General features: G+C 42.6%; 1 protein-coding gene across 3 annotated transcripts in view; it reads right to left on the bottom strand.

The window, feature by feature from the left end:
* Positions 1–4775: 4775 nt before the first annotated feature.
* Casp3 (caspase 3) overlaps positions 4776–14400 on the bottom strand; it is a 22104-nt gene continuing 12479 nt past the window's right edge. For all 3 annotated transcript variants that reach the window (XM_021169754.2, XM_021169755.2, XM_029480864.1), the window contains exons 3-7: positions 11946–12070; positions 10066–10194; positions 8850–9025; positions 8099–8219; positions 4776–6532 (exon numbers count right to left, since the gene is read on the bottom strand). In XM_021169754.2, the coding sequence (XP_021025413.1) occupies positions 6303–6532; positions 8099–8219; positions 8850–9025; positions 10066–10194; positions 11946–12070 (781 nt within the window). In that variant the 3' untranslated portion in view covers positions 4776–6302. The remainder of the gene's footprint in view (positions 6533–8098; positions 8220–8849; positions 9026–10065; positions 10195–11945; positions 12071–14400) is intronic.

Genomic DNA, 14400 nt, shown 5'->3' with positions numbered 1-14400 from the left:
ATAGACAATAGATAGTAGATAGATGATAGATAGATAATAGATAGATAAATGATAGGTAGACAGACAGATAGATGATAAATAGGTAAAGAATGCATAAGAGATAGATAATAGGTTGGTAGATGATAGATAGATAGATAGATAGATAGATAGATAGATAGATAGATAGATAGATAGATAAATGGCATTATTTACTCAAGTTCTGCCTCTCTCCGAGGAAGCTCCACGGCAGACCTGGAGTAAGTGACTTGAAGGGAGATTTTTACCCTAGCTCAAGCACAGAGGAGAGGGGTGCTGATGGCCCCTAGGTAAATGTTGACACGAACCCTCTACCAGTGCCTTGCTGAGTTTTTTAGGTTATGAAGAAAACCCATGATGAGTAATCTTTAGATTTTAGCAAGATAACTTTAAGGATATGAATGAATTCACACAGCCCCAAGTTTGTAACAGTGGCCACCTTCTTTGAAAGCTGTCTTTTGCAAAGTTATGTCTTTCCCTTTTGCCCAGATTTCTACATTTAAAAAAACAAAAACAAAAACAAAAACAAAAACAAACAAACAAAAAACAAAAACCAACCCATGTCTAAATGACTAAGGTGGTAAAATGCAATTCTAAATATTCTTTCCCTAGCTTCCCAGAGCCCAGACTATCTGTTGACCTTCAGATACCATGAGGAAATGCAAATGTCCTCGGTGTTTAGTTCTGTACACAAAGCATGAGAAATAGTTCCAGCAGGCTGAGGTTCCTTATTGTGTTCTAGTTGGAGAAGAAAAAAGCAGATATACAAAACTTAGCACTTATCTTCTCACACATGCTCTCTGCTCCTTCCTGATACTGCAAAGGCTTTTGCACCCTCACATTTTTCAAAATACAGCTTTGGGGATGATACTCTGTCCCATCTTCCAGGGTCCTAGCCTTTGAAGAAAACTGATTGCGTCCCACCAACTCTCATCTCCCAGGTATTAGGTTTTTATAGGTGGGTGGACCTGGGCATGGCGACAGGTTTAGTCCATATTTTGTGTATGTGTATGCATGTGTGTGTGTGCCTATGTGTGTCTGTGTGTATGTATGTGTGTTCATTGGATAAAACAAAATGCTCTTTGGGGTCAACTATTTCAGCTTTTCTATTCTGTTCTTTGTTTGATGATGTAAGAAGGGACCAGCTGGGATGGAAAGAGGACATGGATTAAGCAGGTTACAATTTTGCATTATACTGGATATTCAAATGAAATACAAGGATATTTGAATGGAGTGAACATCAGAGATGGTCCCTGATCGTTCATGTTACATTATTTCCACTTTTCCTCTTTTCTTTCTTCTTTGTTTGTCTTTTAAAGGTTTCTCTATGTAGCCCAAATGACCTTGGTCTTACAAGCCTCCTGCCTTAGCATCTTTATTAGAAGTGTGCCTCACTAATCCTAGCTTCATATTAAATGTCTTATGTATAAAGAAACAATATTAGAAAACATTTTTTGGCTATATACTGAAGTGGATCAATTTTGATAAAATGGCAGAAAATAAAATTGGAAAATGGAGTAATTCTGTAATATGAAAAGACTTAAATATTTAAATTATTTCATTTTTAAAGCAGATGGTGCTGGACCACTGTGATATGCTCACCTCAGTAATTTTCCATTCCATGGTCTCAAGCTTACAGCAGGAAATGAGAGCCATAGGCATGAGGGGGAAAAAGAGGGGAGGGAGGCAGGGTAAGATGGCGCAGAAATACAGCACCATTCTAGTGTACACACGGTGTTCAGCATCACACCAGTCACCAGGCGGCTCATCCTCACAGATGATAAACTCTGAACACAGCCTACTCTGCAAATCCTGCCCTCGGTCCTGTCCTTTGGATCTGCGACAGAGCATGGTTAATCTTCATTGTCAACTTGGCTGGATCTAGAATCACCTAGAAGTATCTCTGTATGTGGGAGGCGCTTCCAGAAAAGATTTAGTGAGGAGAGACCCTTCAATGTGAGTATCTCTGTATGTGGGAGGCGCTTCCAGAAAGGATTTAGTGAGGAGAGACCCTTCAATGTGAGTGGCATCACCCCATAACCTGGGGGCCCAGATTGAATAAAACATGCAGTGTATAGACAATGCATGGGACCTATCTGTACAATGTATGGAACCTACCTGCACACTGTATGGGACCTATTTATACAATGTATGGCATGTCCTGGTCTCCCTTTATCTTATCACAAGACCCACCAGGTACAAGGTAATGCTAAAATGTCTCCAGGGGCAAACTGGCCATCATTGCTCTAGTATCGTAAATGGGAAAACTCCCTGAAGCCAGAAGAGGAAGATACCATCCTCATGATTAACACTCTAGATCCCACCACGAACCCAAGAAAACACCTGCTCTTTCCCGTCAGCAGGCGGCCCGTGTGTCATGAAACACCTTGTGCCATTTTCAACTCTTCTTCCCAAGTAAATCTATAATCACAAGTTTCCTCAAGTCCAGTATGAGAAACATGATCTCCCAGCCCCCTACCTCCTGCATACAGAAGTCTTAAACTGCTTAGAATCTCCAGAGAGATAGGAGCGACTTTTGATGTTAATAGCAAGCCCCTTTAGCTCACACCTAAGTTTATGCTAACGGTAGACAGAGCCATAGATCATCTCAGTGAAGGCTGCTGGGACTGGTCCATCCTAGCTCTGACATCTGGGTTAAGTAGAGTTGCTGGGGCCTGAGTTCTAGAAGCCCTGATGAGCTTCAGTTTCCAAGTGGTTGAACAGTTCGGAGTAGGGGTGGGGCTGAGGGGGACACTCCAAGAAAACAAGGAGAATCTGTGTCCCTCCCCACCACACCTAGCCTTGCATTTCCACATTCTTCAATTGTATTAGTTAACAAACTGAGTCCTATAACTAAAGAATTCTCCTGAGTTCTGGGAGGGAGTCTAACAGATTATTGATACCAGGAAGGAAGTGGGTATCACAGATTGAATGGAAGGAAAATACCCTATCGACCTGCCTTAGTCACATGCCTTCTTTCCCAAAGTCAACACATTTCTTCACTGTAAACTCTGCTTGACCTGACTTAGACAAGCCATTTCCGACCACAGACTCTCACGGTTGGGTCTATTGTTCCACAACTCCCACCAAGGATCTGAAGTCGAGGAGTTAGGTAAGAGGTAACCACGGAACACTACACCTGTTTCTTGGTAGCTGATTCTCCTGGTGTTTGAAATGATCTTTAGAGGTTTACTCCATCTTTTAAGCTGCATTTGGGTTAGTCCCTGCAAAGCAGAAACTAAGTACAAGGGAACCTAACCAAATTGCCACACATATGTTATAACAAAGGGTAGACCTCCTTGGGAAATCTCAATTTGCTTATAATATTTTGTTAGTGAGTTCGCTTCTCTTTTTAAAGAGGATCATGGGAAGGACTAGCCAAGAAGAGATCTGGTTCACCATGGTTTGGAAGGGAACAAATGGGTCACCTTATCCCTGTGAATATGCCATCCATCTCATGAATATTCATGCAACATGTTTTTTTTGTTTGTTTTGTTTTTGTTTTCTGAGACAGGGTTTCTCTGTATAGCCCTGGCTGTCCTGGAACTCACTCTATAGACCAGGCTGGCCTCGAACTCAGAAATCCACCTGCCTCTGCCTCCTGAGTGCTGGGATTAACCACAGCACATGCTTGGCATGGTGACGCATGCCTATACCTCCAGCACTTGGGTGACACTGGCCAGTCTGGTAGGTAGTTTATATTCCTCTTATTATGATGGGAGATTGGGTTATCTGAACATAAGGGATATATGCTTTCTTTGTTTTCACTTGCTCTATTCACACACATGGCCCAGTTGATGGTTTTTATCTTGTGTATGTGTAGGCCAGGTGATAATGGGACCGGTATCATTTCTCCATAGCTGAGCACATCAGCTGAGCACATCAGTTTGCCATGGAGGCTAGGCTGGATGACCAGGGAGCCTCGGGAACTCACTTATCCCCATCACTGCTGGAATTATAAGATAGCATCACACTTGTTTGTTTTTTTGTTTTTTCCTTTAACATGGATTCTGGGGATCAAGCTCTAGTTCAGGTTCTTGTGCTGGCAAGGAAATTGCTTTACCCAGCTAACTACTCCCAGACCCATAGCTCCAGTTGTTTTCTTTGTACTATCTCAGACCTCTTTATATAGATAGTATGGAAATTACAATGGGCTAGCCTTTTCTCCACACATTAAAGAGCTAGGTTTAATTTCATGTATATAGGTATTTAGCCTGCATGTATGCCTCTGTACCATGTGCATAAAATTCCCAAGGAGGCAAAAAGAGGCAGTTGGATCCCCTGGAGCTAGTTACAGAAAATTGTGAGCTGCCATGTGGGTGCTTGGGTTCAAATCCAGGTCTTCTGAAGAATAGCCGATGCTCTTAACTGCTGAGTCATCTCTCCACCACCCTACCCCCAGGTTAGAAAGCAGCTAGACAAAAACATTCGTGACACTCTCCTCCTTGGGTACAGGAGTTCCATGATCCACTTTTGACCTTCACTTTAGAGAAGCTGTGGTTATTATGTAAACATTGGAAGAGAGGAGTCCCCACCCCTTCCTATATTCTTTGGGTATATTCTTCCTATTTCTTTGGGTTTAAATCTTATCAGAGGTTTTTCCACGTGCCAACACCTTAACATATTAGATGAAGGCCCTGCTGCATCCTCTGACTCTCTCAAATTAGACTGTGGGCTAAAATTATTTTAACTTTCACTTAGTTATTACAACAGCAAAAGTATTGACAACAACAACAACAACAAACCCTCAAATACACTGATAATTTTAAATCTGAATTTATGTTTTGAAATAAAAATGCAAGGTAACAAACTTTTATAAAATTGTCACATGGGAACACACTTTAAAATACCATCACATGCTGCATTCACTTAGAAAGAGTTAACAACAAAGCCAGTCTAAACAAGAATCTATCCCTTACAGTGTGAGTTCCTTCCTTTCTTTGTGCAACAAGGAAGCTTAGGAGAAATGCTGGGAGAGCCAGCAGTGACTCAGCACCCCCATAAGGAGGCCAGGAGCACAGTCTCCCTGAGGATGGACTGCAGCCCTCAGCTTCTCCACACGGGCTGCAGGGCTATTGCTGGATGCTTTCCAAGTCCTGTGTGCCCTGGCCCTTTCGTTTCTAGTACGGTATAAATATCACCATTATTTTTCCTTTCTTTGTAAACGTCAACAGAAAAGTCAGCATGCTACAGACTCTAGACATGGAGTCCAGTGAACTTTGAGACTCTCAGCCCTCTGGGAAAGCCTTTTTGCATAAGTTTCTGATCTGGTTCACTTTCTCATGTGGCAACTTGGACATCATCCACACAAACCAGAACTCACAAGGGGGGTGGGGTGGGGGTGGGGAGTCCAGCTGGCAGGCCTTTTCTGAAGATGTGCCCATGGCTCTGCCAAGTCTCTGCTCTGGCTCAAACGACATTCTCTCCAACTGCAGTAGATTTCATCTCTCCTTTCCTTAAGCTCTGTTTGACCACTGGTATTATAGTATGTTCCTGTAGAATTCCTTTACTTCATTCTAATAATCAACCATTTGAGGCTGTTACATAACTGCTCTTGAGATATTTTGCTGGTCTGTAGACTAAGCTGATTTGTATAAGGATAAGTAAGAAACAAATGCTGATGGATTTTAGCACCTTGCCTTCAATGAGTCAACCAAGTTCGCACACGCTTTTCCTCTCACAGAAATACTCAAGTTATTTTTGTTCCAATAATAAAACATGATTTTTTTTTCTAAATAACAAATACGTGTTGTGGACAACTGTCACAAAACCAGTAGCTATAATGCATGCTATGGTGGTCCAACTCTTCACTTCCATAAATCAGGTCCAAAACAAGGGTTCCAGCCTTTGACTCTGCTCATGGATTCAAGTTCTAAGACATATCATTTGACATTATTGTTTCTACGTTTAACGAAAACTAGAACAACATTCTTAACATGAGTGGGGAGTATAAAATCATCAGTGGAAAAGCTGTACTGCTTCAAAATGACTTCAAAATTCATAGCATTGCCAAATCTTGCTAATTATAAAAGGGTAACTTTGTAATTTCATCTAAGATGATAGTACCATCATTGACAGTTACTTGTTCCTAATTAAATTTCATTTCAACTCCCTGATGTCGAAGTTGAGGTAGCTGCACTGTGGCTGGCTGCATTGCTAGGCAGTGGTAGCTTACAAAGACCAGGAGGACCGTCAGATTTGATTTAAATGAGAGTCTGCCCTGACAGTTTTCTCATTTGGCATAACAAAACAGAAACACGCCCCCCACCCCACCCCCAATCATTTCTCTAGTGATAAAAGTACAGTTCTTTTGTGAGCATGGACACAATACACGGGATCTGTTTCTTTGCGTGGAAAGTGGAGTCCAGGGAGAAGGACTCGAATTCCGTTGCCACCTTCCTGTTAACTCGAGTGAGAATGTGCATAAATTCTAGCTTGTGCGCGTACAGCTTCAGCATGGTGCAAAGGGACTGGATGAACCACGACCCGTCCTTTGAATTTCTCCAGGAATAGTAACCTAGGAGGCAAAATACGAAGGACTGTATCTTCTATTACATCACAGCATCACCCTGGAGGAGTCTACACATTTTCATATAACCAGAACGATCCAGATAGACATAAGCTTCCTCGGTCTTAGAAGCCACACAGAGGAAAAAGAATTAGCAACCCTGGTCTCCAGCCCCCACTGCTCTCTGCTGGAAAAGAAAAGGCAGATCAATCGGGACTGACTGCTGTTGATTTCCTGAGTTCTACTTTAAGGTCTCTTTCCCATAGGTCAGGGTGAAGAAGAGGAAGACACAGACACGACAATACCAGGTTTTGCAAAGCTATGCAAATGGGACCCTGTAGGTAACATGGTGTTTCAATCTGAACTCATCTGTTATGAATACTGGCTCGGGCAGGAAATAAACTGCTTACATATACACACACTTTAAAAAGGTTTCTTGACTTATTCATTTTATGTTTATGATGTCTCTGCCTGCATGTATGTAAGCGTAGCCCGCAAGTGCCCTGTGCCCACGCAGATCAGAAGAGGGAGTCAGAACCACTGGAATCAGGGTTACCCGTGGTTGTGAGCTACCATGCGGATGTGAGCACCCGAAGCCAGGTCCTCTGCATGAGTGACAAGTGCTCTTAGCCACTAAGCTGTTTATTAGAGATGGACACTTTAAAAAATGACATTAGTTTGCTTATGGGGCATCTGGATGAATAAAACAAATAGTATTCAAAAAGCCCCAAAAGAAAAAAAAATAGCGTTTTTGTATTTATTTTCAGATTAACTACAGGATTCATCGTGTTTAGCTTAGAAGTACACTGCTTGGAAGATACCTAGTGGATGAAATAAACAAGATGAGTATATTTTATTCGTTTAATAGATCTATCTATCTATCTACTTAGTGTGTGTATGTAGCTGTGCATGTGCCACACAGTACACATGGAACTCAAAAGACAACTGTGAGAGCCAGGTTTTCTCAGACTACGATATGCACATAACCACATACAGGTTCACACCCACAAACTGAACACCGTGTGTGTGTGTGTGTGTGTGTGTGTGTGTGTGTGTGTGGTTATATGACAACGACCCCATAGGCTCACAGGTTTGAATACTTGGTCCTGAGTAAGTGGAACTTTCTGGGAAGGATTGGGAATCGTGGCCTTGGTGAAAGTGCTGTGTCAGGCGGGCTCTGAGGACTCAAAGCCAGCATCCTTTCCACTTAGTTCTCTCTACCTTGTGCTGTGCTTGTAGATGGAGATATAAGCCTACACCTGTCTACTGCCATGGCCGCCTCCACCTCCACCCCTGTTTCCTGCCACAATGGTCCACAGACTCCCATGCTCTGTGATCACAGGCTCCAAATTAAACATTTTCTTTTGTAAGTTGCCTTGGTCATGGCGTTCTGTCACGGCAATAGGAAAGTAACTAAGATGGTGGGTTAGTTATTTTAGGGATGTAAGGGTACTTGTAAAGGGTATATAAACATCTTACCAGCCTTTAGAACAGTCTTCACTACTCAGCTTCCTAATGTGTCACATTATAACTCATCTAAAATCCACACAAAACATCCCTTTGACATTTTCTCACCAGGTGCTGTAGAGTAGGCATACAGGAAGTCGGCCTCCACCGGTATCTTCTGGCAAGCCATCTCCTCATCAGTCCCACTGTCTGTCTCAATGCCACAGTCCAGCTCCGTACCCCGGCAGGCCTGGGTGTCGGAAGACATACATACGCTTCTTATAAAAATACACACACACACAATTTACATCTGAAAACTCTAAGTGTGGTCTGAGAACTAGGGAGTTAAAAAAAACAACTGTACTGGACGGTTTTGTGTGTGAACTTGATACAAGCTGGAGTTATCACAGAGAAAGGACTCTCCCTTGAGGAAATGCCTCCATGAGATCCAGCTGTAAGGCATTTTCTCAATTAGATATCAAGTGGGGAGGACCCATTGTGGGTGGTCCCTGGGCTGGTAGTGCTGGGTTCTGGTTCTATAAGAAAGCAAGCTGAGCAAGCCAGGACAAGCAAGCCAGTAAGCAGCATCCCTCCGTGGCTTCTGCATCAGCTCCTGCTTCCTGCCCTGTGTGAGTTCCTGTCCTGACTCATTTGGTGATGAACAGCAATGTGGAAGTGTAAGCTGAATAAACCCTTTCCTCCCCGACTTGCTTCTTGGTCATGATGTTTGTTGAAGAATAGAAGCCCTGACTAAGACAAACACTGTGATGTACTCTAGATTCCCTAAATGGATGTTTAAACAAATAAAAATATAGCAGTTCTGTAGCCCATTTAACTAAGTTAACCAAACTGAGCTCTGAGCTGCTGGGCAATGCCCTACCTGAATGATGAAGAGTTTCGGCTTTCCAGTCAGACTCCGGCAGTAGTCGCCTCTGAAGAAACTAGTCAGCCTTTTCAGTTCAACGGGCCCATTTGTCCCATAAATGACCCCTTCATCACCATGGCTTAGAATCACACAAACAAAGCTGCTCCTTTTGCTATGATCTTCCTTAGAAACTGGAAAGACATTCAGAAATAATATAAAACAGAGCAGAGATGGGAAGGCACATGGCAGCCTGGCACTGTATACAGTAAAGAGCCCAGGCTTATCTGATTTGTATCTAGCTTTCTCATTGGACGAAGACGGCTTTGACTTCATGGTCTTAGCTTCCTGAGTTCTGGGGTTACTGTTATACCATGACCACAACATGAAGATGCTGAAGATAGAATTTCAAGAGCATCCAAGTCTAACACAGGCAGAGCACATTTGGAACCATTTTTAGGGAATGGCGTAATTTTCTTTTCTTTCTTTTTACTTTTTACTAAAAAATATAAGCAGCTGGGGGTGGTAGCACATGCCTTTAGTCCCACCACACAGGGAACAGAGGCAGGCAGATCTTTGTAAGCTGGAGGGTCTGTCTAAATAGTGAGACTGTATCTTAAAATCAAAGCAAAACAAGAAACAAACAAACAAAAAAAATCAGAATAATGTACAGTGTAATTCTATAATTTTCATACTTGACTCTCTCTATCACTATAGTTAGACTGTGAAGTAAAATTACACAATGAAGATCATTCTAGAGAACTCCATATATGCAATTTTGAGCAATTCACACATACATATCCCCTATTCCACCGAACTTTATGCCCCTCTCCCCTTTATAAATAAAAATAACACAAGGTCCAATTTGTGCTGGCCGTATACAGTCAAGAGTGGGCCCATCCACTGCAGCACAGTCAACCAATCGGGGACCACACCCATAAACACAGTGGGCCCTTCCTTTTCCAGCAGCCATCAGTTGTCAATAGCTTCCTGGGCTCCCTTCTGTGTAAGGATGCAGATTGCTGGATCCTGCTAGCAGCGATGCTGCCTTGCTCTTACACCCTTTCTGCCTGTCTTCTGCAATGGCGCCTGAGCCTTGGGTTTGGGTATGGGTTGGGGTCTAGGTGTCCCATTCTGACTAAGTTCCACAGACACATCTCTGTTCTTTGACCAGCTGCAAGCTGCCGCCCACCGAAGCTTCTGAAGGGCCTGCTTTCAATTGGTTCTATCTTACCACTATCCATTAATTCCAAAATGTCTTCACGAGAAAGATCATTTTTATTTCTGACTTCGTATTTCAGGCCCATGAATGTCTCTCTGAGGTTGGCTGCGTCCTCATCCGTACCAGAGCGAGATGACATTCCTTGGGACAGAGAGAGCTCTTAGTTGCATTTTACAAGAATAGTTATTCTTTGAGAATAAATGAACTAGGCAGCTATGCACACAACCAGTAAACTCCTTCCTTTTAAATGCCGGCCTTCTTATTTTGATCATGGTGATAGTCTATCCTCTGTTAGCACACAAGACATCTCACTGTATTAGCTGCTGCAAGCTGCCATGACAGCGATATCCCCCACAGCAGTTTGGACAGTGAAAATAAGAGGGGAATTCAGAGGCCTGGCAACAGAGGTTTGCTTGATAAACTGATTCATTTAAATGATGGAGTATTATGCTGCCTTCTTCATTCATTCATTCATTCATTCACTCACTCATAGGCAAAGTTTCACACTGTAGCTCAACCTGGTCTTGAACTCACAATAATCCTTCCATGGGCTGGGATTACAGGCCTGGGGCCACCATGCCCAGTTCATGTTGGGGAGATGGTCATTGTTTTTTTAAAAACTTGCTCATTTATTTCACGTAACATGATAATATCTACTAAATAATTTCAGAAGATAGAAAAAAGGATGTGACCTGTTAGGTTTATGTAGCTTCCTCTGAGACACTCTATTTGTTCCGTGTTGAATCAGTGGTAAGACATAGTACTGCTTGTACACTGTACAAGGAAAACCTTCCACAACTGTTATCAGATTAGTATTGCCTATCAGGTATTCGGCTATGTGGGGAATATCCAGTCTTTCCAACCATCCCAAGATGCTTCCTGGTTTCATCTGTACACAAGAGGGATGCTGAGCACAATGAGCTTAGAATCCTGCTCTTGGTATACTGTGTGCTGAGCACGAGAGACATTTGGTTTTAAAAGGAAGGAAAGCCAGGCGGTGGTGGCAGAGACCTTTAATCCCAGCACTCAGCGGGCTGAGGCAAACAGATCTCTGAGTTCAAGGCCAGCCTGGTCTACAGAGTGAGTTCCAGGGCATCCAGGACTATATAAGAGAAAAAACCTGTCTCGGAAAAAAGCACAATACCAAAACAAAACATCAAGATGAAACAAAACCTATCCAGTCCACTTTCTGCTGCCTATACTCCTGGATGTGCAGCCTTCGATTGGAGTGTGGTAGATCTACAGTACAAGCCACGAGCACTTGTAGATTTAGCTTAAACACCATTGCTTTCATCGAGCACTCACTCTCAGGTCAGTGTGAAGGCCTTCAATTAAACAGTAGTTGCAAACACAGAGGCACACTTTGCCTGAACCAGACACATAGCTCCACAAATGGGAAACATGGCTTGGAGTGGTGGGGGCAGCTCAGTAACCTGAGACAAGAGGCCCTAATTGGTACTCTAGGCTCAGGAATGACCTTGGGGCCCATGTGCCCGAGGCAGTGAATTAAAGGCCTGAGGTCACTAGAGAGACTTTCTAAGCTGCCCCAGGGCAGATGACCTCAGGTGCCAGGCATCCATCTTCATCCCATTTCAGCTTGTTGCTTGTGAAACGTTTTCTTCTCCCATCACTTGACTCAAGGCACTGGCTCTGTTGGGCAACAGCAGAATCCAACCCTCCACAGTCACAGGAGAGGCAGAGATGTCCAACATGGAAGAAGAGTTCATATTGAATGTGGGACCTGTGAGGTCCCAGGGTTTCTCTACTTTGCCATTTTTCTGTATCAGTTTACTGACTCATCATCACTCACCACTGATCTTGCTTTTCATATTATAGGCCACGTAAATGGGATCAATATTTGAAATATCTAAAACATTACCTTACATACATACCAGTGCTCTTATGGAAGTTCTTATTATTAATTATTATGCATACGCCCATCTCAGGATAATCCATTTTGTAACTACTGTCCAGATAGATCCCAGAGTCCACTGACTTGCTCCCATGTATGGTCTTTCTGCATGGAAACCAAATGACAGTTACAAAGGTAGACATGAAGATTTTTATTATACAACTTTTATGACTCATCAGAACAGCTGACATTTGTTTAAGGCCATCAAAATACCAACCTCATCTTACATCCTTCCTTCATTCAAATTCCACAGCACGTGGGTTTGATCCCAATCATCAAGGAGAAAAAAAAAAAAAAACCATAGATACACTCCCGACAACCCATTTAACTGATGTGGAGATAGATAACCCACCAAGGCTAAGTAAAGTGCTGAAGGGTGTTCAGATCCTAAGATGGAGTCAGGGTGGAAGGCCTTCCTGTAAAGTCCAATTAAATTTTACCAACTACATCTTTTAAAAAAATTAACCTTGTGTGAAATAATCTCTCCTTTGAGCCAAAAGTATAATAGTCTTGTTTTTTGTTTTGTTTTGTTTTGTTTAAAGATTTTGTTTTTTTAAGTGGAGTTTTGCTATAGGTAGCCTAGGCTGGCTCTGGGCAGTCCACTTATCGAAGACCCCGACACTAAATCAGTCCTTAAACTTTACAAGCTGAACCAATGAATAACTTATTAATACACAGTTGAATTAGCATAAAACGGTTGGAAATACTTGGATCAAAGTCACTTATATAAAAAGGTTAGTTAGGTAGATCAGAGGTCAGTAATCATTTTCTTAAAAGCCCAGATAGGCTGGCCCACAGGCTACCCTCTAGTATAGCCTCAATTTAGCTGGGTGAAACTAGCCCAAGGCAACAGACTTATAAAGGTGTGGCAGCGGTCCAACAACTGTGACAGAGGCTGAGCACAAACCTAGCCCAGGATCTAGGAGGACTCTAGGAACAGCCGGACATCAACACTGTGAAGGACACACAGTCAGTCGTAAGACTGTCTTCCATTTTAACTCTAAAGATAATGGAAGAGAGTAAAAACAGTAGATGAAGGGGTCAAGGCAGACAAAAAAAAAGACCTGTTAGGTCACACAGGCTGTACATTCCTAATCCAGAAATCTACAACTGGAAATGCTCCAAGATTGGCAAGTTTTTGAAAGTCAGCATAAGGCCACAAGTGGAAAATTCCACACCAAGCCCCATGTTAATGGGTCACTTTCAAAATGTAGGCCCACTAAAAATATTATATAAAATGAGTTTTGGCATGCATGTATAAAATTTATATGAAACAGCAATGAATTCATAGTATTTATAATGTATAGGCCGGGGAGACAACTCAGAAGGTAATAGCATTTTCTAAGCAGTCCAAACAGCCCTGGGTTCAATCCCTGGAAACTATATAAAAAGCTCTAAGCCAGAGAGGTTCTCAACTTTAGGTTGTGATCCCCTTGGGAAGTCATATGACTCTTTCATAAGGGTCAATATCAGCAGATAACCTGTACATCTGATATTTACACTACAACTCATAATACCAGCAAAGAAACAGTTATGTAGTAACAATAAAAATAATTTTACTGTTGGGGTGGTGTTTGTCATAACCTGAGGGACTGTGTTAAAGGGTTGCAGCATCAGGAATGTTGAGAACCACTGCCCTATGTGGTGACTCACAACTCTGTATTCACAGCACTCCTGCTACAAGATGGGAGGTGGAGACAGGAGAATAGGCCAGAGCTTGAAAAAGAGCCTAGGGCACTCTGCAGCAGAAACAAGGAAAAGTTGGCCTCCAACCTCCACATGTGCACTACAATACATTCACACCTGTACACACACACACACACACACACACACACACACACACACTCTCTCGAGAGCGCGCACATACACTTGAGTCCCAGCTCTAATGCATTTTTGTTGTATATATGTGAATATGTTCCAACCTGAGAGTCCAAAGTCTAAAACATCCTAAGTTCTAGTCATTTTGGGAAAGGGATAAAAACTTGTAACTGAACTGTAATTCCCATTGCCTAAAGCCGATTGATTCTTCACCATCTTCTGCTGCCTCCTTTACGAGTCAGCTCTAGACCAAGATAAGATATACAAAGAACATAGAATCCCAAGCCAGGAATATAAGGGCAGTTAACAACCTAACCAACCTCCTTGGCCTCAAGATGAGACTCAGAGATGTGAGCTTACATTAAGTTGCACAGCTGTGGGGCAAGAGGTAGCCTGGTCTCTCTGGTTTGAAAACCTTTATTCCCTCTGCTCCCCTTCTCTTCAGAGTGAGCTGTCTTGCGCAAACCCATCTTTGACTATACAAAATTACATTTATATCAATTTCACCAGGCACAGTAACTTGTTCCTATTTTTCTAGCATCTAGAAAACAGGAATCAGAAGACCATCACAAGTTTGAAGCCAGCCTGGACTGCAGAGCTCCGGGTTAGCGGGGGGG

The sequence above is a fragment of the Mus caroli genome, chromosome 8, assembly GCF_900094665.2.
Source record: "Mus caroli chromosome 8, CAROLI_EIJ_v1.1, whole genome shotgun sequence".
Lineage (NCBI taxonomy): Eukaryota > Metazoa > Chordata > Mammalia > Rodentia > Muridae > Mus > Mus caroli.
The sequence above is the reverse complement of the archived record's forward strand: the minus strand, read 5'-3'. Positions and strand labels throughout refer to the sequence as shown.